This window comes from Nannobrachium achirus (assembly GCF_963921795.1).
Source record: "Nannobrachium achirus genome assembly, chromosome: 10".
NCBI lineage: Eukaryota > Metazoa > Chordata > Actinopteri > Myctophiformes > Myctophidae > Nannobrachium > Nannobrachium achirus.
Window position 1 is genome coordinate 56,145,244 of NC_137819.1, and position 25,689 is coordinate 56,170,932.

The window sequence follows — 25,689 nt, forward strand, 5'->3', positions numbered from 1 at the left end:
ATCATTAAAAATGTTCAACTCCAGATACAGTACTGTTTGGAGCTCCAATTTTACTTTGATCATCACAAAGATAGCACTTATTTGTGGGCTTGAAAATCAGGGAATTGCTATATTGTCCTGGAAGTTACAGATGTAACAGTTTGTGCCTTTCAGATAATTTATGATTTTGGTACGCATTTTGCACAAGATGCTGCTTTAACCGATAAATCTGTGATGGTTTGGCATTTCTGCAAACAAAAAACTATTTCATCACAAGACATATTCTACTCAGAGGATAACATGTGAAAGTGTAATTAAATGCATTTCCTACATGGTTTTCAAAGTAAGACAAAGTTACAAATAACTACACCATTCATTAAAAAAACACCCTAACACCTAAAGAAAATCCTAGCTAACTAAATTTGGAGCCGGCTCCAAATCTTTATTTTGTTGGAGATATATTGGTAAATTATTCCACAGCTCACAACATGTCGCATCGCGAGCTTGTATGGGTATCTCGGTTTTCATTAATACCTTTGTAAGTAAACACAGCCATGCTAAGAACCTTTTGTTTTAATTACACCTGCCAGCTGACGTTGTCATTTCTTCTAGGATTCCATTGACCTGTTTCTGGGTAACTATGCTTTAGATGAAAGCGACGGGCCTACTCCACTGCGTGTGCAGAAGGACTGGAAATTCCTGGCGGTCAGTATTCAGTATTAACATTTAGGGCTGCAACTATCGATTATTAGATTATTATTCATTATTATTATTCATTCAGCTGTGTCACACAATACTGTCGCACATATAGTTGCACAATAAATCTACAGGCAGCTTGAAGATACTTTTGGAAATGTCGATTAACAAGTACATTTTTATAATAAATTACACTATTTACATTGTTAGTGTTACTGTGTGATATGGAGGACCTGAAACTGTGGATTTCTTTTTTGGCAGGCGAAACTGTTGACAAATAATGAATTACACTTAATTGTACGTCTCTGATCATTTTGATCTTTTTCCCCGTGCAGCTGCCAGCTATTATGGTGGTGGCCTTTTCCATGTGTGTCATCTGCCTTCTCATGGCTGGTAAGACGTCATCTTCTGTGTCCCTGAATCTTAACTCACATACTTTAGGGTGAAATGATTAATTGATCGACAGAAGTTCAATTTAATTTGATTTTACTTTAATCAAATAACCTGTTCAGTGGTGTATCGTGTGAAAATGTCTAATATCTGCTATGTACAACTCACTGGTTGTCATATTATGAAATTATACATCAGGTTTTTTGATTTTACATCACAACATTTTAAGATCTGAAGTCAGTTCAGTTCCCGGCGGTAGTGCCAGTGTTCACGGGTGAGAAGCCAAGTGAGTGATCATGTAACTTCACTAGCCTATTAATCTGTTGATTATCTTTTAAATTATTCAATTGTGGCAGCAAGGAGGGGATGGGGGAAATGGCATAATCCTCTGAATGCATTAACGTTCTTCTGGTTAGACTCCTCACTGTCGGGCCAAAGATAATAAATGTCTGTTTGCGTTCAGATAATATGTGATGAGTATTTTTACCATAGTTTCTAACTTTTTACCCAGTTATGTTTTTTATTCTATGTATGTTTGTGAAACTGCTCATTAACGGACTTCTACCAAACCGACAAGAATAATGCTGAGATGGTCTCTCAGAGTACAATATGTTTCATTATAAAGGACCAAAAAGCATGGCATTGTACGGAATGGAACAGGATGCAGGCACTCTAATACAATGTGGTTGCTAGGGGCTGTTGCTAAGGGGGTGGAGGAAGGACCAAGGGTACGCAGCCTCAGTCAGACAGGTTAACGATGACAGGATGTAGGATTGACACTCTCACACGCTAATATTAAACTCGTCTTGAGAAATTAAAGAAGTTAAATTCTCAGGGTACAAGGAACAACTAAAGGACAAATTTGTTTTTTTTACAACAAGGGTTCATATTTTAGATTGTAATTAGAGAAAAGAAAAAGTCGGTGTTAAAATGTTTTCATTCGCTTCGTTCTATTGTTTTATCGCGTTTACCGTGCTAAAATGTGGGGCATGCGTATGCATGGGAGCATGCGTACAAGTGGCTAAATATGTATTTTTAGACACAATAAGCCAGCAGTTTCTTTATTGCTATTTACAGTAACACTTCTATCCCCCATAAGTCATGCGTGCGTGCGTGCGTGCGTGCGTGCGTGCGTGCGTGCGTGCGTGCGTGTGTTATGCGGTCTTGGACACTGATGTCTGTCTCTCTGCCAGGCGACACCTGGACAGAAACCCTGGCGTACATCCTGTTCTGGGGCCTGGCGGGTGCAGTCACAGCTGCCATCATCATGTTCTACGGCCGGGACTTTGTGGACGCCCCCAAGCTGGTCCAGAAGGAGAAGATGGATTGAGCCTGTGCAGCCATGCTCGTCTGAGGAACCGCTCTCGGACCAGGCAGACTCGTATACCTCCATTCTGCTCTTCCTCCTCCTGTCTGCTGCAGGCCTGGACTCTGTACTGATTTCTGTTAGATTTTCTAATCTGCAACGGTTCTTTTCTTCCTTAATGCAAGAGATTACATACCATCTCCTCAGAACACTTCTCCCTCTGTACTGGAGTCAGCCCTCCGTCACATGGTCCACATTTTACTTCTTCATGTACATTTTATGGACCTTATCTCAATACGGATGTTTGTTTGTTTGCGTGGTGGTGGAGAGGGTTTCCAGCAATCTGTGTTGCCGGTTTGCAGCCACTAGAGGGCACAATTTAATTACAGTGGATCTTTGATAGCACTTTAGTGATGGCTTCAGCATTTGTGGGATTCCACAGTTGTGCACTTTAGTGCATTACTGCTAATTTCTCCAGATATTTGTTTACTGTTGTTTGAAGTAAGATGTGAAGCATATTTTAAGGGGGATTTCCTAGGCACTGGCTAGATTCTGGTCAATATTGAAAGTTGAAACTTCTTATAGATCTTACACTTAAGTCCAAATTGGTAAAGGTAATAGGGCCATAGATATTGACATTTTAAAGGAGTCTCTCGCTTTTATGTGCACATACTGAAACACATTGGAGCATTCCTGAAATGGCCAGGAAAGCAATCTATATGCACACGAACAAGTTGTCATCTTGAATGTAACAAGCCTTACAGAACTTGTAATTAAATTAGTCCAAATGTATGTCTAATTTAATCAGCTCGTGTAGAGGCAAAAGTCTTCCTAATAACCTCATCACGGAAAGTATCTATGATAGCTATCTTTTTGTAAGGGCTTTATGGTAGTCTCTTGGTGTCTCTGTTTCGCACTTTTAGAAACCATGAAATGAGTTTCCTGCATACAGTACTGTATGGAATGCTGGTTGGTGATGAGAGCTTTACATTTCCATTTGATTGGCAGGCATGGACCAGTTGTCCTTTATTCTGTCATTCTGCTATGAAGTGGTTCTCAAAGTGGGGTGCAGGGACCCTCAGGGTTCCTTGGGGCAGGGGTTTTCAAAGTGGGTGACGGGGCACCCTGGGGTGCCGTGACGGCAGTCCAGGGGTGCCGCTTTGGACACTTGAAAAAATATTTAGTATCATTTTAAACTTGAAGTACAAAGTTATTTTCAATCAGTTCTAACCAAAATGGCTATTATCTCAACGTTTTCCTCGCAACATAATCACTAAAATATCGTCACTGCCGGGCAGAAACCTTGTATTTCCAAGTTTCAAATGTGTATGTCTTTTGGTAAAGCAAAGCCCTGCTTCATCATACAAGACCGTCGCACAAAACTAGTGAAAACAGCCGATCTACAAGCACACTCGCGGGGCGTTGTGTCCTTGTAGATCTGCTGAGACAAAAAGGTTTGGGAACCCCTGCCTTGGGGGGTTCCAAATGAACTCTTTAACAGGTCTGTAACTCTGGGAGTATATGGATCAGATTCTGTTCACTCTCAGAGTCGTGGGGGTCCTTGAAATTAAAAGGTTTGAGAACCACTGCCATGAATCATCATTCTGTTTCATAATGGCATTCCTAAACAGTCACTAACTGTTTCCTTACTGTCATTGGGATTGTCCATGAATCCATATTAATTTAGTTATACTGTGCATTTGGATCACTGTGTTAAGGCCCCACCCCATTATTATTATTATTATTTTCATTTCACATTCCATTGCATTCAGATGTCATGTTGTTGGGTATCAATTTAGTCATAGATGATTCGTGAACTTTCAATAAATGATGGAACCATGTTTATCTAGTGGTACTGACACCAAACTAGTTTTTAAAACGTGATAGAAACCATGATGACCAACTTAATCTGAAGTACTGTGCAGCCGATATATTTGTGTACCTTTTGGTTTTTACATTGTGCACTTAATGAACTGTGTGAATATGGCATTTTACTTATGATTTAAAGTAATTGATGGAAAGGGGTGACTGTATAATCTGAAAATCAGTGGGAAAAAGAATGCACAGTGCATCAAGAGCACCGTAGTAGTTTTACTTTGAACCTCCGACTTATTGTTTGAACATTGTACTCATTCTAACAAAGTGGATTGGGTCAGTTTGAGGAATGAAGAAGTTAGGCCCTCAGGACATTACATTATGTGTGTGTCCAGTGTCCACCGCTGAAGCACAGGTAATGGCTAAAACCACTTGATGATGAGGTTACCAGACAAGCACTAACATAGATTAACTACACAGCCTGAAGTGTATAATAGTATAATTTAATTCAGTATAATGTAATCAGTATATATATATACACCTGTCTTAGTTTTGTTGACACAACAGTATAGTGGATAAGATTTATTCGTTATACAATTACCTTCTGCAATTTCTTGATCCAGGTATTTGAGAGCATTATCACATGATTTGTTTGCTGTGGAATGAGTGAATTTAATTGTTTCTCTTCAGCACACGCAGATCTCTGATCCCTTGAGATGATTTTATTCAGTGCATTATTTGATTGTCAATAAACTTGAATGAACATAATTGAATGACCTTTTTATTTGTAAGGTGGTGTCTATCTAGAGCCAGTGAGCCTGACATTAGCTGTGTACAGTAGTAGTCATGGAATATTATTGGGAAAGTGGACAGTCTTGGAATACATTCCTTACTAAGGGTTTTCACCAATGTTTTTGTAAAGGTGTCAAATACATTTCCATTGATTGAATACTTATTGGTCAGAAATGTAAACAGCAAGAGGTACAGTCAGACATTTAGGCTAAAATGTATTTGTACATCACTGATGATAGGTGACGTCCCATGTTGTTCAGCAAACCGCTTCAATCTCCACCGGGAACTGAAGGACATTTCTTTGTGATGATTATTATAGACTTTCCTTCCCTCTCAGGCTATGTGCTAAATTTGTGTATAGGCCCCAATATGTCAAATATATAGCCTGGCGGGCCATCCCACATACTGCGTTCACACACTCATTCCTTGGAAGTTGAGTGAACGCAGTATGTGGGATGGCCCCGCCAGGCTATCAAATATATACTGTATGAGAACCAAAATGAAATGAGCTGCTATTAGAAGTTTTACAATACTCTGTGAAACAATGAGAACTGAACGAATTGAACAATATGTCAATAGATTAATTACGTTTTATAAGAATCAGACACAGGACACAGTTGACAGGATATAATACAGGATACATTTATTTACACAAAAAAACATTACCAAACATAAACAACAACAATAATAATAATAAAATGGTAATAACATTTGATGATTGATAGACTGTACACAAAGGTTGAACTATTTACAAGTGGTATTTAGGTGTGTGTGTGTGTGTGTGTGTGTGTGTGTGTGTGTGTGTGTGTGTGTGTGTGTGTGTGTGTGTGTGTGTGTGTGTGTGTGTGTGTGTGCGTGCGTGCGCGTGTGTGTGTGTGTGTGTGTGTGTGTGTGTGTCAGCTTGAAACCAACCCTGGCACTTGACCGATCAGCATGGCAGGTCACCTGTACCAGAGCAATCACACAAATAAACAACAGCAACCAACAACGAAGGTTCGAGAGACGTGCCCAGCGACACCAGAGGGAAGCCGGCATTCTCCCAACGACGGGGCTCCCCTGCCCTACCTGTGGACGGATGTGCGGCTCGGGCATCGGCCTCGACAGCCACACCAAGTGGCATCAGCGGCAACAACGCTGAACCCCCCCTTCCCCATCGTGAAGCAAGCGTCATCATCATCTACGTTGGCTGGAGGGATTGGGATTGGGTCGCTGCAGGGAGCGGGAGCCGTTATAAACCCTCGTCGATGTCATCATCTTCATACGGCTTGTCCGCTTCGTAGAAGACGTAGTCGACGTAGTGGGTCACCAATACGTGCGGTTCTGTACGGTCCAGCCACTCAGCCAGGCGTGATGAGAAGGTGCCGGTGGTCGTGTGGCTGGCAGTTGAACGGGCTTTGCGGATGAGTTTGCTCCCAAGTTGACCCATGATTCCTCCAAAAAAACTGCTGTCCGCTCGCTGCCTTTAAAAGTCTCTGGTCTGGAACAGTTGGAACCAAAACGCAGGCTGTAGGTAGCGTAGCCAGGTAAGTAGTAGGTAAGTAAACAAGGGGTTGGTCGTCGTCGTCGATCTGATGTTGGTGATGAAGCTTGTAATGTCGATGAAGAGTAGTAAGAATAGTAGTAAAACAACTGATCCAAGGAGCAGGTGTCGAGTGTTGCACTTTGCCGGTAGGTTTAGAAAACACTGAAGGTTGAACCGCGCGCCGCTACTTATCAACGTCCAGCGGCACAACGGTTGACCAATCAGCGAGGCCGACAGGTTTGGGTTGGCCAATCACATTTTTGGTGTCCTAATAAGGCGTTGGATGATGCAACCCAGATGCAACCGTTCAACAGACCTGAAATCGCGTGTGATCCCGCAAGCTTTTTAATGTCACCCGAGATTTCTTTTCAGCGGGCGTTTGTTTTTATGTAACATTATGAATGTGTGTGCGTGTGCGACTGTGCGTGCGTGTCTGCAAACGTCAACCACCGGTAGTCATAAATCATAACACCTGTAGAGGTCGCTAATATTCGGACGTTAACGTCCGAATATTAGCGACCTCTACAGGTGTTATGATTTATGGCTAAACCACCGTCACCATCACCGCTCCAGAACGCTCCCAGAGCTCCCATAACATGTACCTAACACTGAGTGGCCCATTATTTATAATAACTGTACAGAGTATTTCTTTATTTATTGTAGTATTTATACGTTTACAAAAAACGTAGAAATGTTTCCACCACTGTGTGTTTACCTTTATTTCGTGTCCTCATTTGTACAGCAACTTCTCTCTGGAGTCACACAATTTGACGGGTCACCAATTTCGGTGTTCCTTGCGTGACGTTTATTTGAAGCGCCCCGACGCTGTGCCGTGTACTGTGTGCGACGTGCGTTGCGTGCGTTTCACGTTAAGAGATTTATCAAAGATTGTTTTGGGCTTTACGTTAACTTGCAAGGATTCTTTTCTTTTTTCGAAAACATATTTTAAGTTATCGATCTCCAGAGCTACACCATGAGCACACTGTGGATGGGGAACGTGAGTTATATAATATATACCTACCGGTCTAAAAAATAAGTTTATCTAGCGTTGCTAGCTGAGCTAGCTACAGTAGCTAGCTCCCAACAGTGGTGGGAAAAGTACTCGAGTGTTTTACTTAAAAACAGTATCAATACTGCAACGTACAAACACTCTGTTACTCTGTTCAAAATTCAAAAGTAAAAGTCCAAAAGTATTGGTATAAATAAAAGTTTACTGTCTTAAAGTACCAAAAGTAAAAGTACTCATCATTATGCAGAATGTATTTCAAGTTTTCAAATTTTTGAAAATAGCCCGAATGAAGTGGTTACTGTATGTTTTGTAATGATAATCAAAATCTACAAAGTAACTAAAGTGTTCAAATAAATGTAGTGGATGTATTTGGATCCGAAATGTAGTGGGGAGTAGAAGTAAAATAATTGGAAATACTCCAGTAAAGTAGAAGTACCTCAAAATACATTATTTAGGTAAATCTACTTAATTACTTTACACCACTGCCAACTACCACCAGGGTTGTCAACATTGGACTGTCAGAATCCAGGAGATTTATTTTTAGGGGGTAAGAAATGACCCCCCAGGGGGGCCCTCTCCCCAAAACCTATTAATAGATATATTTTCCTGTGTTCTGGTGAATTTTCTGCATGTTTGATACCTTTATAAGGCTTGCTTTACTAGCATGGGTACAATTTCAGCCTTAAAATGCCAAATGTTGGTGTACAGATTTGATGACTGAAGCAAAAGGACATCTTTAATACTGATTTCTCATCTTTAAGTCATTACTTGAGTGAATATCTGTATGATCTTTCTTGCATGCATTGCCCCCACCCCTAAAGCGGGGGGTCTGGGGGTCCTCCCCCATAAAGTTTTTAACATAGTAGATGTCATTTCCTGTGTTCTGGTGAATTTGGGGAGTTTGATACAAAATCCAGGAGAAATCCAGGAGATTTGCCAATCCAGGAGACTCCCAGGAGAGGGGTTCAAAATCCAGGAGACTCCTGGCAAATCCAGGAGAGTTGACAAGCCTGACTACCACACACGTTATAAATGATAACAAACTATGAAAACATTACAAACATTGCTGCCATCAATGCTTAAAAATGGTACCAAGTGGTAAATCTGCACTGTAATTGTACTCAGAAACACTGTAATTGTACTCAGAAATGTTACTTTATTCCACATGATTTTCCTTTCCCTGTTAGTTGGAGCCCTACATGGACGAGAAGTTTGTCACCCGAGCTTTTGGGACCATGGGTGAACAGGTTATAAGTGTGAGGATCATACGGAACAAAGTGACAGGGTGAGTACAGATTTTCATTCGATTTGTACTTGAGTGGCCCAGAACCTCTCTTACAGTCATAAAATGGTATAGCTTCTATATATTTACTGTATTTCATCTCTATCTTTGTTTTTTAAACAACCCAGGGGTGCGTTGGGTTACTGCTTTGTGGAACTGTCGGATGAAGGAACAGCTGAAAGATGTCTGCGTAAAATCAACGGAAAGCCCCTGCCGGGATCCAATCCAGTAAACGTCCATTTTCCAAAATGTTAGATTTGTCCGCATTTCAGTCGACAGACGCAACGAGACAGAAGTCATGCTTTCATTGTAACATCTCGTTTGATTTCATGCAGGCTAGAAGATTCAAGTTAAACCGATCCACATTTGGGAAACAAGGGGAAAGCAGGTGAGTGCTGCTATGTGAAAGAAAATGTACTGATTGATCCTGAAAGAAAGGTATGATGCGGAGGTGAAGTTTTAGTAGTAATAGTCCTCAGTCACAGTTCAAGGAATAAACAGGAACAAACAGGAATGATAGAGACAGCTCGAAGTCGGGACAAAATAATCATCAACATGGATGATTGAGACAACTGTTGCCAGTCTTTTCTTCTCCCCATCACAGTCAGATGTTCTCCCTGTTTGTTGGTGATCTCACGCCAGAAGTGGATGACGGCATGCTGTATGAGTTCTTCTACAACCGCTACCCCTCCTGTCGCGGCGGGAAGGTGGTCCTCGACAGCACGGGGAACTCAAAGTGAGTCGACAACTTGACGTAATCGCGTAACTCTCACTTAATGCTTAGCCACATTTATCCTAATCTGAGTTACCAGAAATGTTTCGCCACGCATACGTTCATCCTGGTGTCCTTATTTTGGGTATGTTATAGGTGACAATTTTTCTAAATGTTTTAAACAACAAGACGAACAACAAGCTTTTTCAAAATGTTCAGAAAATGGCAGATCTATAATCTCACAATATGTCACAATGCGACGCAAATTATAAAATGGGGTTCAAGTGGTTAAGGTTCCAGTTGTGTCTTATTTACAGTATATGACATGTATCCACTCCGTGATTTTGGTCACTGAACTGTTGTCACATCATTAGGGAAATAACTCAAACAAAAAATGTATTTAGGCAATGCCAACAAAAAAGGTTTTAGTTGTGATTTTGGGGCAATTTGCCCAACCAATCAGTCAACGTTACATTGTTAGGTAATTGGCCCCAAAATTACACTAAAATGTTTTATTAATTTTCTATGGCAATGTAATTTTCAGAGAAAAAATATTTATAGAGGGGTCCCACCAAGTAGATGAAAGCATTTTTATGAAACCAAAAGGTTGAATGCTCTATATAATGGCTCTAATAGTTTTTTTGTGCATCTGACTGCCTGTGTCCAGAGGGTGTGGGTTTGTACAGTTCCCAGATGAGAGGCTGCAGAAGAAGGCATTGGAGGAGTGTCAGGGGGCATTGGGTCTCGGTGGAAAACCGCTCCGACTGAGTCTAGCTGCAAACAAGTACGTTTCTCTACAGAAATATATCATCATAACTCTTCTCAATAACCTCCACTCTCAAACCTTATCTGTATTTTTTTTAAATCTTCCAAATGGAATAACTGGCACAGAACTCGCCAAGATGTCAGTTATTTTGACTGATATAACTTCATTATGCATTACTTTACACATGAAAGATACCAACACTTAGTTAGCCTGGCATTAGCCAGACTGATAACGTGGATGCACTCACACACATCCATGGTATCAGTCTGGCCTTCGGCCCATAGGCAGAGAGTATGAGAAATCCTAAAATTACCAGTGATGATCAGTGACTGCTTTAATTTCAACTGCTGAAATGCAGTAACTGATTGGCCTCTGGACTTTCACAACAAAACAGTGAACAGATAACCCGTTCTTCATTGGTCCATGATAACTCTTTATTTTATTTTGTATTTTTTATTTTATCTGTTCACACTTTGATGGGCTATTCCCACTGCCACGCCCCCATTTGGTCAATTATTATGAAAGGTTAATCATCTATTCCTCTCTCCTCAAAGTTCTGTGTGAATCCGTTCATAATCATACAAGATATCCAGATAATAGAAATATGGACTAAGTGGGGTTGACTTGAGCACGTCCTGTCATGTGAAACATTCAATGTGTTCTTTGTTCTCCTGAGTTTTAGGAACAGACAACCTCAAGCAGACAGATCATGGCAGTCAAACTCTGGAGGATACAGAGAAAACTACCAACAGTACCAACAGCAGCCCTATTCTGGTAACGGGTACTATGCAAACTGGGGTTATGACCAGACTGGAGGAAACTATGGCTACAACGGCTACAACCACTATGATTACACACAATATCCTCCCCCACAGTCTCAGGTAAGTTCCCTCATACTACGGTTGCATTGCGTTCACACAGCTCAATACACGTCTCTTCACTGCTTACACATTCATAAACACGTCGAATAGCAACCTGGCAGAAAACTTTCTTATGTCTTTTTAAAAAACTTTCTGTACAGAGTATTGAGTATCTAACGGCCTTAATCGTTCAGAAATAGTGTTTGTTTATAAGCTGGTCCATGCATTCCATCGACCTCCCTGCAGTTTGCCCCGCCAGTGTACAGAGTCTGCCAGCTGGAATCGCTGGATAGAAAAGATGCCGTTAAATGACTGTACATTCTTTTATAAATTACCTTGCTCTTCTCGTTTCCTACATACTTCCCTGTGGGAGGGATTAAGATGGAAGGAAAGGATGTAAGTGTAGGAAATGAGAATTTAAATAAAGGACTTGAGACTGTTCTCCTTGCTTAATTGTTAATCCTTATATGAATGATACCTTGTTATTATAACCTCATATGCTTTACTATTGTTTTTTAGGAAACGGTTGCTGAGGATGAAGGCCTAGAAGGTTAGTATATTCAGTGTCCACACCATAGTAAGAATTATGGACGGTGGGAATCCATTGGTTTCTATGCTGCGAAAATTAAGCTTTTTTTTTTTCTTTTTTTTTTTCCTTGTATGGGTGTAGCCACTAGCCAGCATTGTTTTAATGGATACCATTAAATGCTATTGGCTGCCAATGGTCACGTGCAACCGTAGGGATACTTGGGTAAATGTGTTGAGCCTGCTGAGAATAAAGCACATGAAGAAGAATCATCACAAGCCTATGATCACAAGCCCCTCCTACAGCATACCCTGCTTTAACATCAATAATAACATAAATTGGACCATATTTTCACAAAACTCATATAATGGTAATTGAAACGAGGTTTTAAACTAGTGGCAGTAACCATACATTATTTATGACAATGTTTATTAAGGTAAGAAAATCAAATGTAAAGGTTCAGGGGAAATGAATGGAATCCTATGGAGAACATGTTGCTTCTGGTACCAGAACAGCGCAACTAGCGGCCAACCATAGGAACCTTTACTTCTGTGTTTGCTTCATTTTAAATCCGGACAACTGGCCCCCTGGTCCACACACACTTTGACTTTGGCAAGAAGGTGAAAAAGCTTCACACCCCACTCTCTGGGCTGATTGGCCTATTTTGTTCCCCAGCACGGACTGACGTGACAAACACAATAGACATCCAAAATCACACTGTTAACAACTTTTAAGTTAAATATTCCCAATTTGATGCCCATTTGTCTGACATTATTGCTGTGTTTGTCAATACTGTGTAATGAATTTTCATGAAACTGTCCATTTATTACAGACCCCAACTCGGAGCTGAATGTGATAGAAGCCAACAAGAAGTTTATGGAACTCAGTGAAGAGCTGTATGATGCTCTTATTGAGTGTCACTGGCAGCCATTGGACAGTGCTACAGGACAGGACTTTAAATCAACTTCAGGCATACCAGAAATTGTTTATTGTTGAGCCTCAAAGGACTCTTGCCATGTTTTCCCCTATATGGTACACTGTAAAATTCTGAGTACGGGTCTGTTCGGTTTCATTTGTACATTCTGAGTTAAATGAACACTTGAGGATTTTACTGTGTAATTTATTTTTTCTTTGGCTTTTTTCTTTCCTTCAATTTGAACAAATTAATTGAATCCAAAGTACAAATACCAAACCATTCTGTTAACTGTTATATTATTAACATATTATTCTAGTACATCATATGGCAATAGTATATGCAATGAGTCTGATTCATTTCTGTAATACATAATGGTGTTGTGAGTGATATCTTTTGTTAAAATAAGTGTTAAATCAGACCTGCCGACCTTCCTGGATTCTCAGGGAGACTCCTTGATTTTAACCATTTCTCCTTGACGACTCCTTGACAGTCATTTCTCCTTGATTTCTAATTGGTTTGGGTGATTTCAGCTGTTTTGCGTGGCATCCCCTTGTGTCAAAAGGCCCATACAAGACAAGACCGCAGCCGCCCCTCCGCTCAGTACACCGGTACATACCCCACTGATATGTGAATATACTGCAGAGCTATTTAAGTTTAATTGCTCATTCAGGTAGTAAATGGAAAATGGGATTTTCAGGTCAGGATACCAATGTCATCCAATCAGGAGAGAGAACTCTACAGGATGAACAAGTGTATTTGGAAGTGTTGAAACAAAAGTGAGCGGACATTAAAGCTGAAAATTTTGATTTCTGTATTGATTTGATGAAACTGGTGTTTTCTATTTACTAAAGAGATGAGACCACCTGTTACTGAACAAACACTAGAATCAGAATCATATTTTCACAACTTATTTGTTCTTACCCATACCAACATTCCCCACATTTTAATCTGATGTCACTTAATTGTGTTTTTCACTGTTAAAACCATTGTCTATTTCCCTCCCCTATATTTTTTATTTTACGTTTTTGTTTTAACAAAGAAATGTCACTGCACCTTTTTAACAAGGAGGTATTACATTTAGGTGGTAAGGCAGTGTAAATTCTAAAATGTACACATTTAATGTACAAAGAGTGCAAGTGAGTGTCACTTTTATGGTATATACCAATGTTTTCTTTCCAACTGAAATTACACCTTGTTGAATCCGAGTGAAATGGGCAATTATATATGAGATTTGTTTTTTCCTGCTCTGGTCATCTTGGATGTAACCAACTGGTTGCCTGGAATTCTTAAGGAAAATTTTACAAATATTGGCACATTATTGGGCAACACTTATGTCACTTGCTGGAACTGTTTGTAACGAATTACTTTGGCACCTTACATGTGTATACTTTGTCGTTACATTTTGTCATTAGTTCTTTTATGAAAAATGATCTTACTATCATAACTCTATGCAATGAGGTCTTTACAGTATCTTGTACTACTACTATTACAAGTTTTATTTACTGGCTCATGTAGACAGTTCACCCAATCTGGCCCAATAAATTATATTGTTTTCTTCCTCTCTTGTATGTAATTAGAAGAAGATAATGTTTCATTCCCTCTGAATAAATTGATGTGTGAAGCCTTGTCATTGTATCATTATTCTTTGTGTTTAGCATTTTGCAAACACAAATATTTGGCTTTTATTAGACCCAGTGGAAGCAAGCAGCCAGCAACCTCATGACAGTCACAAGGTATTTTTATGGCCAAAGTGGGGGGGTAGCCATTCATGAGCTGGTAACAGTTAATAACGTGGCTTCCATTTAATTCCTCAGCAAGGATTTATCTATAACAAAAGTTGAAAGGTTTCAACAATTCACTAGAGTACATTTAATTGGACAAAATAAGTTGTGTTTGTACATTGTATCGTGTATGTACAGTATAATGTACTGTTTCACATTTGCAGGTTATTTTATTAGAGTAGTATTTTTATTATGATGTTTTTCAGTCACGTGACTTTGCGTGATGACGTCAGACTAGGAAGTCTAGCATTTTTCTCAGTGGGGTGGAGGAACAACCATAGGGAACAACAGGAACTGAAGACGGAATTTTCATTTAAACAGACGAATAGGCAAGTATTTTCCTTTGTCACATCCATCATACGTTTAGTGGAAGCTGTTGCTATGACATTTGTTTTTACCCTATGAGTAACTGTTTACCATCTAATTCTGACTGACATTATCCTGTACAGTACAGCTCGAAGCTAATCGCTAAAACCGTTAGCTATCAGATGTGATCCTTGTCATTCTTGCATTGTACCGTCACACAGCTCACAACAAGGCATTGATTATCTGTCCGTTGACAACTATCTAACTGCTATCTGGACAGATAACCAATGCCTTGTTGGCAGTACGATGTTGCCAAGCTAGCATGAGCTAACATTATTTAATTAGGTTGAAAGGTTCGACGTTATCAGTGACCAATGCTGACCATAGAGGTAATAAGTCAGTGACACGTACCCGCCGGGCTTTGGTAGTTAGGTAATTTACTTTCTCTGCCCCTTTTTAACCAGCAAGTTATAGTTGAAGAACTGTCTGTAACACTACAGTCGTTTGTTAGTTAGTTCATACTTAGCTGTTTGCATTGCTATGTGTGTATTACTTTGTAGCTAGTTCTGAGTAATTATTATGCAGGGGGAGTCGAGGACTTGCAAAGTAAATCAGTAGATGTTATATGAACCCTAGTTTCTAGTAAATAAACGACAGGGTAAATGATTTGATCACATAAGTGTATAGATAAAACTTTGGTAAACCAAGTTGCAATTGCAAGCACCTTAATTTAATCTGTAGATGGCATCTGTTGTTCTAAAAGTAACTGGTCAGGATACCAGGAAAAGAAACCTAACAAGTACAACATGTTATCTGAATAACATTTTTAGCATTTGTGTTCAAGCAAAACTCTAAACTACATACATATGTGAATAACTCTTAATAACCAACATGTACTGTTACCTACATAGTATAACTAGCATCTATCAAAAGAAGTCATTTAGAGAATAAACAATGCTAGGACTAGGGAGTTGGAAGAGGTAATCTTTTAGACTGCGATAGAAAATGGGGAGTGAAGGGAAGTCACCAGTCTGACCGGGAGGGCATTCCATAGCTTTGGAGACAGGAGGGAGTAGTAGCATGCTTGGAGTGATGGAATGGCCAGGGTGACGTAGGGAAGGGAGGAGCAAATGTAGGAAGGGAGGAGGCCTGTGTTAGCTGTGTGGGGAAGGGTCTGTAGGGTGGATCATGTCATGAAGGTAAGGGAGTACCTTGCCCTTGAACATCATCTTCATCATCACCAGTGCTTTGAATTGGTTGTGGGCAGTGGAGGGAATGGGGAGACATTAAACATTTGAGAGGTTGAAGACAGGTGTGCTGTGCCAAGCTTAGGCCTCAGTGATTCTGCGGCCTTCACATGTTTTGCATGTTTTAGTTCATCACAGGTCAAGTATGGCCTTTGATCGGGATCTGTCTCCTATCCTAACAATATTTTACGTTCCACAGCATTGTCTTCAGGTCAAGCCTCTCCAGACGTCCGCCTTCATCTAAGACCCCGACTCTCCAATCCAAGGCTCGCAAACCCTTCCACCAGCCATGTCCTACGGAAACACAGAAAGCTACCGCGCAGCGGTGCCGCGGGACTTCAACACTCTCATTCAGACATGCAGTTCCAACATCCAAAAGATTACACAGAATAGTATGTGTATTTCCTCAACCCAATTTCTCCTTATACTGTACAGTAGCGCTTTGTCTTGACTATCTGTCGCTGTGTTGTGTTTGTACATCAATTCAGTCTCACCTATGTTGGTTTATTGATTTATTTCCTAACAGCTGCTCAGATCAAGTCTATTGTGAACCAAGTGGGGACCAGACAGGATAATAGCGAACTTCAGGACCGACTGTAAGTGTCAACACGTCTTGTTATCATTGCACACTGTTTTGTGTCGCTCTTCCTTCTGTACAACCTCAAGCTCCTTTCACTCCTGTTTGTAATCTCACAGGCAGCAGATACAACACTATACCAACCAACTTGCAAAAGAAACAAATAAGCACCTGAAAGACTTAGGCTCCATTCCTTTGCCTTTATCATCCTCTGAACAGGTATGTGTTTGCATTTAACCATGTCCAGGAATATACCAGCCGGCCCAGTATACAGTCAAATCCTCTGTGTTAACTCTAATCAAATTGTAATTTGACTCTGAGTTAGCTGTGTTGTAATAACTAGGGCTGCACAATATATTATGTATCATATTTTTGGTTCCACAATAAACTATCATTAGGCCTGCACAATTTAGATTCGAGGTTTGATTATTGAATTTATGTCCACGATTATGTTAATTTTTAAACTTAAGCAATTCATTCAAACATCTTGTTTGATTAGCTGTTGGACCTTGCCCTCTCTCCTCAACTGTACACAAAGGGTTAATAATCAGAATACTGTACAACCCATCTTCCCATCCACCAGGCTCACAGAGGCATAATAAAATCACAGAGGCCATTACATACAGAAAAGATATGGCACAATGAGCAACAAAGACACTAACTAGAGGTTCCTGCACTCAGTGCAGGGCATACTGTATCTCCACCTGACCCAGTGTGACAACTGTATCTATAATGCATGACTCCACATTGTCATGGTGCTGAGACTGACATCATAGGCCGGCATTGAACTACCTATACCACCCAATGACCTGGGTAACGCTAGGACCAGGCGGGGCAGCAATTTCATGGAGGCCATGAAAGCCATGGCTGCCGTTGCCCCTCAGTTTGGCCTTGAGCCCCTCAAACCAATGGCATGACCTGAGGCCACAGTGGCCTTAATGCCCCAGCTGACTGTAGCACCTTCTCCTCTGTCTCTGTCTTATCAATATATAGACACCAGTGTCTCTTTCTTGTCATGTAGTGTCTTTTGTTGAGTCTCCATTTTTAAACCAATCCAGACATTGATTGGCACAGGGCTGAGCATGGATCAGATTGTAAATAGCATAATTTATTTCACAGCAGATAGTCTACATTGAATTTAAAATCATCCTTAACCCTTACATTCAATTAATTATTTCAATGGACTAAAATCGTGTTTTATTTGATGGCCTTTCGACCTGGCATTTGGCCTTTGTGCCCTCAAACAATGGACAACACCAAAGGCCAAGTGGCCTTGCACTAAAATGACGAAATTCACTCAGTACTGCCTTTATATTACTGATGTGATAGTACTGATGTCATAGACTGGTCTCCAAGTACTTTGTGCCTCTTCATCAACAGGTACCAATATAGACAGACAGAGACAAACATTGCTGACATCATAGTACTACCTTAACATCATAGATTGGCCTCCAACTACGGCTACTGAAGAGATTGTCAAGCTGACAACACATTGTGAAACAAACGGGAGCTGATGATATCCCAGCTGATATTTCCCCTCTTTTTCTCATTCCCCCTTTCCCTCTCATTTTCTGCCCATCTTATTCTTGTGTCTCCTCCTGACCTCAACCCCCTCAACTCTCCTCTGACCTGCAGAGACAACAGAAGCTCCAGAGGGAACGTCTCATGAATGACTTCTCTGCAGCGCTCAACAACTTCCAGGCCGTGCAGCGCCACGCAGCAGACAAAGAGAAGGAGACTGTCGCCCGAGCGAGAGCCGGCTCCCGCCTCTCGGTACGTTTTTTTACATGAAGGTGTCTTGACCCTTCGATCCACGAAAGAGTGGACTAATGATTCTAACAGAAATTCAGATTCCCGGACCATTTTGGTCATCAAGGCTTTATCTTAATGCACATTGGGCTGATCTTTCTCTTTCAGGCTGAAGATGGCGCTCACGATGAACAGCTTGTGTCCTTTGACAAGTAAGTTCAGCATCATTCATTGTTTTACTGAGGTTAAGGTTATATAACTTTAGGGTTAAGCATAGTTTTACCGAGGTTAAGATCAGGAAAGGGGTTAGGTTTTGGCACCGTTTTACTGAGGTTAAGGTTAGGAATAAGGTTAGGTTTAACCGATTAGGCATAGTTTACCACGGTTGCGTTTAGGAATACCAGGCATACCGTTCCGCCGGATAGACGCCCAAGGCGACTGGGTTTTAGGAAGAGCATTCTAGTGTTCCTGTCTAATCATTCTGTGTCTCAGTGGAGGGCTTTGCCCAGTTTAGAAACCCACCTATCAGTGACATCGTCTACGTTTAGATGTGGACGTTTCAAACAAATATTTATGTATCTCTAATTAATGCAAGAACAATTTTTTTGCCAACATTCCAGGAAGAGAAATGGTTTAGTTTATACTAGCTTGAAATCCTCATAGATGATGTCCATGCTGGTAGGCAGGTTTCTGGAACAGTCCACAGCCCACCAATTAGACACAGAGTTAGTAGACAGAAATTGTGTGCTATCTATAAGGAGCGTTAGTCAGGAACAATTACTCTATATGAAGAGGAACAATTACTGTATATAAAGAAAAGGTTGAGGTTAAGTGCTCCTTTAATTGGGACCATAATAATATGGTAATAAAGTACAAAATGCTCATGTGAACCCCAGCTGACAACGATTTCATTTTATAATATGGGACAAAGACAAGCATCATCTTGCGTTTTCTTTAAGCAGTAAATGCAAAATTACATTTATACCTCACTAAGCCACATTTGACTGCTAAAATGTTATTCAATACATTTTCTGTAAGTTGATGAATCTATGACTCGGTTTCACCCTGCTACTGTAACCAACTCCCAAACCTAATGTCACTCACACTACTCCAAGCGTCCGTCCTGTGTCCATGTGTTTGAACTTTTCATGGTTTGTGTGTGAAGTCAAGATGACTGGGGTCAGACCACGACCACCCAGATGGAGGAAGCCGCCATAACAGAGGAAGACCTGGAGCTCATCAAGGAGAGAGAGACAAACATAAGACAGCTGGAGGTGACTCATTTCTCTTTTTTTGATTGAAGAATTTATTAGAAGTTTGCAATAGAAAAAAGTACAGTTTCATGACAGTACAAATCACTGGTACAAGGTCAACTAAAAGGAGATCCTAGAAAGCCAAGGCTTATTTCCACAGGAACCACACTTTAAGTATCTCATATAACATTGAAAGACAGACGGATAGAACATAGTACTTTATCTAGGATAATATCAGTTTCTTTCTTTTTAGAGCCAGACCGACATATTGATCAGGCAAATATATCGGCCATTATTTGACCTTATTTACAAAATGTTTCCGGATTTTTAATCACCTTCAATCTAGTGTCTTTGGGCATGTCGTTATAGGCGAAGGTTTGTTCAACAATAGCAAATCTGCAGCCCACACAGACGAATCTCATTACAATGCAACTCATTGTGAGCTTGTAGATTGGCTATTTTTTCAAAGTTCTCAAAACAAAATTTCAATTTAGACTTTGACAAAATATCGGTCGAAACATCAGTTATCAGTGGTCTACGACTCTCCGAAATAGGGATCCGATCGGCATTGCTCCCAAAAATGTGGCATCGGTCAAGCTCTGTTTCTTTGAGTCTAAACTTCTCTTCAACTATTTAGATAGACGCTAGGTATATTGTTAAAAACTATTTAAAAAAATCATCCAAACTTAGAGGACCACCCAATCTGCCCACCCAATCTGCTTTTAAAACACAGAATTGACTGGATATGTTTGGTGACATTTGAGTGTCTGTTGTGAGGTGGTACAGTACCATGAAATGTAAATGGTGTAGGATGGCATCAACGTGACCTAAACACATTCATGAATGATGTTATTCACAACGGAGCTTGCACGTTTGTGTCGACTGGCTACTAAGAATCAAACTTTATTTTCTTAGTCCAAAATATTGTCATCTCTCTCACTTTTCTATACACATTTTAAAGCCTGGATCCTATCATTCTGTTGTGAGTAGGTTAAAAGTGAGCTTCCTCTGTATGCACTGACAAAACACCAGTCTAAAAATTCTCTCATTTAGTATAAGATTGAGTTTCAAAAGGCTCTAGTAAAATGACAGCAACCTAACCCACCAATTGTAAGCTGTGGTTTTGTTTCTCTAAATTGTGTGTTGGAGTGTTGCGTCCAATTTACACTTCATCGCATGACCCTTGCAATGAAGTAAGTGTAAATTGACTTTAAACACTCACTCATAGGACAAAAAAATACGGCTAACCAATGTTTGGTCGCTGTCATTCTATTTTTGATGAGTTTGGTGCAAATCCAAAACCCTGTCTCACACACATCTTGTACGTTTTCATGGTCTGTTTCAGTCGGATATCTTGGATGTAAACCAGATCTTCAAGGACCTGGCAGTGATGATTCACGATCAGGGAGAGATGATCGGTGAGTCGTTTGTAATTTTTCAACTTGTAAAATATGAGGTTTAGACTCCGGAAGGATATATTGTATTCAATGCTTGTATGGAAGCTCGGTGTCCTTACAACAGTCAAGTGGAGCCAGCCTGATGACCTTGACGTTTCTCTTGTCCTGCAGACAGCATTGAAGCAAACGTGGAGAACGCCGAGGTGCACGTGGAACGAGGAACGGAACAGCTGCAGAGAGCAGCCCACTACCAGGTGAGTGAACAAACGTGCAAGGCCGACAAGCCTCCCGTTTTAGCACCTCAGTAGTCGGTACCCTTTGAGTAACACTTAAAGCTATACTGTGTAAGTTGCTCAACTAGTGGTCAGTAGCGTTATAGCAAACCGCGGTCGCGTCTGCTTTTTTTGTCCGTTTTTCGCCGCGGACCGGGCCTTCAGACCACCGCGTCCGGCTCGCCCGCCTCGCCACGCATCCGTGGAGGTGTCTCGTGTCCCTCTGCGGACCGGCGTTGGGGAGTTACAGGCTAGACTTCTAGACCAGCGTAAACAAAGCTGTTGAAGCAAGCTATTTCCTGAAGAGACGCAAGATGCACTGTGATTGGCCGGTAGTGTATCATGTGTGTATGATCTGCAATGTGATTGGCCAACGTATACACAACGTATACGGATGATGCAGATGACGTCATTTTGCCGGGAAATCCCGCCCCTGTCACGGCTAAGTAGAAAACATATAAAGAAAAGGCTTTTGGGGCTGAAATTAACGGAGTGGGGTCTAAAACTTTAGCGATTTAATAGTTAGGACAATTTTAAGATGTTTTATAAAAAAAAGTTACATAGTATAACTTTAAGCATCATTACCTACCTGACTTCAACTTCTATCCCACAGCAAAAGTCACGTAAGAAGATGTGCATCTTAGCTCTGGTTGTCTCCGTAGTGCTCACCATACTTGGCATCATCATCTGGAAAGCATCTACATGAAGAGAGTGCAAATCCATCCTTTCTCACACTGCTATATATTTATTTTATCACCCCCACCCTTCCTGAAGTCAAGTGCTTGTGTGGGATTAAGAGTAATAAGAGTGTGAAAAGATCTTTGAAAAGGGCCATCCATTAACCACTTTCAACCTGCTATCCCTACTTTTGGCACGTCATCATAGGTGAGAGTTTTTCCGAAATGTCCGAAAGATTTCAAAACATTTCAGAAATGTTAAAAAAATATCCCAACAGGCCAAACTGCCGATCTATAAGCTCACAATGCGTGGCATCGCAGCACATTGTGTAGTCTGGGATCACTTCACTTTTCGGGGCTTGTAACCGGTCTGGAGCGGAAACCACAAAACGTCATGTTGTAGTACTCAAAGGACTACAATTTACCGGAAAGATCAAACCGGATTCAGTTTTAACCCAAAATATTCCCCTGCGCTCAAGGACAAACTTTCAGAGCCTACCTAATAAACTCTTTGATGCGGAGTAGTTTTGCTTTTGAAAAATAAGTTTGGTATATGCATCTTTTAGTCCACCTTTTAGCGACTGGCAAGACTACACTAGGATACTCGAGCAGTTTAATAGGGATTGGGGAAACAAACGGGGAGGAACCAAATCAAAGTGACGCAGCTTCTTCTAGTGGTTTCCGCGCTTTAGGCGGAAACCAAACGGCCTGTTGTGAACGAACACCAGGCTTTCTCTCAGAAAGCCTGGTAGGCGAGGTTACACATTGTGAGCTTGTATAGTGGCATGTTGATGGATGTGGTTAATGGCAGCAGAGCGCTACATGGGTTGAAGGATGTTTGGTGGTGGGGGGTCGGAGAGGGGGGGATAATGACATCTATCTGAGCTTAAAGGGGAAGACCACCCATTTTCAATATTGAACTATGTCATTAATATACCTTAGAGGAGTTGTGTGGAAATAGAAAAAAAGTTCCCGCTCTTCTGTTTTGCCTAGAACTGGAAGATTGATTTTGGCGTTTGTGTTGTAAAGTACAACTTGATGACATCACACATTGTACTTTACAATACAAACCCCAAAATCAATCCTCCAGTTCTAGGCAACACAAAGGGGGGGAACTTTTTTTCTATTTCCACACAACTCCTCTAAGTTATATTAATGACATAGTTCAATATTGAAAATGGGTGGTCTTCCCCTTTAAGCAAAGCCTCTGCTGTAAAGGCCCATTCCCACTGGGCCAGATAACAGATATCTGGAGATATTTCTCCAGATATTTTTCCATGCAAAGTGGATGGTAGATACAGATAAAAAAAAAGTCTACCACAGATATTTGCCACAGATACTTTTATCTGTGGCAAATATTTTTTGTATCTGTATCTACCATCCACTTTGCATGGAAAAATATCTGGAGAAATATCTCCAGATATCTGTTATCTGGCCCAGTGGGAATGGGCCTTTATTCGTGGCTGGACAAATTCATATTATTATATTGTTATTTCTTATGAAGAATGTTGGAAGGAGTTGGGGAAATATGAGATGCCTTCTATCCTTTAATTTAATTTGTTTCCATGTCTTATTTACTGCACTAACACTAACATTGCAATTTCTAAATTAAATGTATTATTATTACTACTACTATTGCTAGTAACATTATGAATGATTTAAAAAATGGGAACTTGTATATGAACTATGAACCCAATACAAGGCTCACCGTTGGTGTAAATGCACCTCTGGCTTTTTAGGGACTGTAAATGAATTATTTTCTGTTTTTGTTAATTACCTTGTACAGCACACTTCGTTAGAACATGAAAGGTATAAACTGCCACAATGTGATTCTTCTGGTCCTTGCATTTCTCAGGTAATGTGAGGTTTCGATAGCATTGTTTTACAAAAAAATGTATTGTCAGCCTGTGAACACAGTGATCTCTAGATGTAATAAGAAAAAGAATCAACATCTTTGCAAAAGCTGTATTCTTGCGTTAGCATAGCAGCGAAAACGCACTCCATCCTTGGCGTTCCTTTTTTTATTATTTCCCTGAAGCAGTAGGACCAATGTTTGTACTGGTGGCGATGCTTTGGGATGATGACTGTACTTGTGTGATACGTGCAGTTAAATGGAATGGGATGATTTCCATTATGGATTGAAACATCTTTGTATATATATAAATATATATAAAACAAAGTCCTGTATTATAAACCATCGTGAATATTCTGGACTGAGTATCTGTAAAATGTAACCAGTTTTAAAATGATTATCTGCCGTTTGTTTCTTTTTTCAGTATGCGTAAATAAATGTGCGGACCTTTCATTTTCTACTTGTTTTATGTATGGGCTCTGCAGTAACATTCATAAAACAGCAGGTGTCAGAGTCAGAGCTCAAACTGGGAGGATTTTGTATTTCCCAGTGACTGCTCATTTTAGTGAGTCTTATTTCCAACTTGGATGTTGGAAACATGGTCCTGGTAGACTATTCACATGGCAAAGTGTGATTTCAAATGTAGTTTTAATTCCTAGGACACAATATGGGTCTAAAGCTCTGCCAAAGTCTTTGTTAGCAGTAAAACCTTATAGCACTGTTGCTGATGAACAACATTTATATCCTGTTCATTGGTTTGGCGCAGTACCTGATAATGTATGCTGGTTCTGTTCTATTGCTGCCATTCATTGCTCTTGCGGGTACACATTATTGTGTCTCATTATTTTATGCTTTAACTATTAAAAAATAGCAGATCTACAAGCTCACAGCGCGGCTGCGAGCTTGTAGATCTGCTATTTTTGAAAAATCTTGAAAATTAGAATTTTGACCCGATTCTATAAGTGTCTTTTGAACCCTTCTAAGACTTTTTGAAAAACCTATGTTTCTATGTTAGCAATCTGGCTAGCCATTGTCAAAGAGAAGGTCCTTTTCACTTAACTGGAGCTCAGTTAGTCTATTCTTGAGAGACTGCTATGTCAGTGGTTCTCAAACCTTTTCATGTGAAAGACCCCTGTAAAAAAATATTCATATCTCAAAATATTATAGTTCCTAGGACCATCCAGAAGCAAAATCTGAGTTACAAACGTTCGCTCTAAAAATACATATATTCAAAGATTTGCACACATTTTCACGACTTTTTCAAAAATAGCAGATCTACAAGCTCGAAGCGCGGCACCTGTGAGCTTGTATATCTGCTATTTTTCAACAGTTAAAGCAGTCAATAATTCTAGGCCTAGAAGTGAAAGGACTGAGCTTGTATATCTGCTATTTTTCAACAGTTAAAGCAGTCAATAATTCTAGGCCTAGAAGTGAAAGGACTGACTCCAGTCTCCATGAGGCTTACAGCACTTCAGTCACACTGTTACTGGATAAGGCACCATATGAAAAGCTTCTTGACATGGCCACAGGATGGAATTTGATATGCTCACTTAATGTTAGAATTGTCTGCCCAGCAGCCCCCAGAATAACTGGAGATTCCTTGCTATGTGGACACTGACCAAGTCATATTGAATCTATTTCTATGCATAATGCCTTGCCTCTGGCCAAGCCATGGGATGACCCTTACACACGTCACGTGTGACCTGATACACATGTTATTAGCAGCCATTATGATTTGTCATGACCACTGCTAATAGCGCCAGTCTCTTGGACTAAGTCAGTGGTTCTCAACCTGTGGGTCGGGACCCTCTGGGGGGTCCCCAGATTATTACCTTAATGCGCAACATTGTTTTCTCACTCAACAGTAAACAAACCAGCAAAGTTTAAGTGTATAGAGGATATCTGCACATTTCTAAAGTGACAATTTAAGGACATTTTAATACCTCTAAAATTACGAATTAAACCTTGGCCAAATTGTCTAATACTAGAGGCAGAAATTGTGAAAAT

The 25,689-nt window shown here is 40.4% G+C and overlaps 3 protein-coding genes across 5 annotated transcripts in view; all 3 read left to right on the plus strand.

Annotated features, from left to right (window-relative positions):
- sacm1la (SAC1 like phosphatidylinositide phosphatase a) overlaps positions 1 to 3,365 on the plus strand; it is a 30,171-nt gene extending 26,806 nt beyond the window's left edge. The window contains exons 18-20 of the mRNA XM_080735032.1: positions 592 to 684; positions 1,011 to 1,068; positions 2,259 to 3,365. Coding sequence (XP_080591158.1) covers positions 592 to 684; positions 1,011 to 1,068; positions 2,259 to 2,395 — 288 coding nt within the window. The 3' untranslated portion in view covers positions 2,396 to 3,365. The remainder of the gene's footprint in view (positions 1 to 591; positions 685 to 1,010; positions 1,069 to 2,258) is intronic.
- Positions 3,366 to 7,352: 3,987 nt separating this feature from the next.
- On the plus strand, positions 7,353 to 14,159 carry LOC308292160 (tRNA selenocysteine 1-associated protein 1-like). Of its 2 annotated transcripts, none has more exons than XM_080734437.1 (9): positions 7,353 to 7,497; positions 8,697 to 8,794; positions 8,920 to 9,019; positions 9,127 to 9,179; positions 9,396 to 9,527; positions 10,171 to 10,287; positions 10,946 to 11,150; positions 11,649 to 11,679; positions 12,488 to 14,159. In XM_080734437.1, the coding sequence occupies exons 1-9, from the start codon at positions 7,474 to 7,476 to the stop codon at positions 12,649 to 12,651; spliced, it is 924 nt and encodes a 307-aa protein (XP_080590563.1). In that variant the 5' UTR covers positions 7,353 to 7,473; the 3' UTR covers positions 12,652 to 14,159. The 2 variants fall into 2 exon arrangements, with proteins under 2 accessions (XP_080590563.1, XP_080590564.1); XM_080734438.1 differs by having other exon boundaries at positions 10,952 to 11,150.
- Positions 14,160 to 14,588: 429 nt separating this feature from the next.
- Positions 14,589 to 22,657, plus strand: stx12 (syntaxin 12). 2 transcript variants are annotated; one of them, XM_080734725.1, is made up of 10 exons: positions 14,589 to 14,681; positions 16,105 to 16,297; positions 16,432 to 16,501; positions 16,602 to 16,701; positions 18,118 to 18,255; positions 18,400 to 18,443; positions 19,397 to 19,505; positions 20,830 to 20,902; positions 21,053 to 21,135; positions 21,767 to 22,657. In XM_080734725.1, exons 2-10 carry the CDS (start codon positions 16,195 to 16,197, stop codon positions 21,857 to 21,859), a joined length of 813 nt encoding a protein of 270 aa, XP_080590851.1. In that variant the 5' UTR covers positions 14,589 to 14,681; positions 16,105 to 16,194; the 3' UTR covers positions 21,860 to 22,657. The 2 variants fall into 2 exon arrangements, with proteins under 2 accessions (XP_080590851.1, XP_080590852.1); XM_080734726.1 differs by having other exon boundaries at positions 18,127 to 18,255.
- The last annotated feature ends 3,032 nt before the right edge of the window (positions 22,658 to 25,689 follow it).

Coding starts and splice junctions, on each gene's coding strand:
- LOC308292160 (XM_080734437.1), top strand. CDS start 7,474: ATGAGCACACTGTGGATGGGGAAC. Junction 9,180..9,395: donor GGGAAACAAGGGGAAAGCAG/GTGAGTGCTGCT, acceptor TCCCCATCACAG/TCAGATGTTCTCCCTGTTTG. Junction 9,528..10,170: donor GACAGCACGGGGAACTCAAA/GTGAGTCGACAA, acceptor GCCTGTGTCCAG/AGGGTGTGGGTTTGTACAGT.
- stx12 (XM_080734725.1), top strand. CDS start 16,195: ATGTCCTACGGAAACACAGAAAGCTACCGCGCAGCGGTGCCGCGGGAC. Junction 16,502..16,601: donor AGCGAACTTCAGGACCGACT/GTAAGTGTCAAC, acceptor GTAATCTCACAG/GCAGCAGATACAACACTATA. Junction 18,444..19,396: donor CAGCTTGTGTCCTTTGACAA/GTAAGTTCAGCA, acceptor TTGTGTGTGAAG/TCAAGATGACTGGGGTCAGA.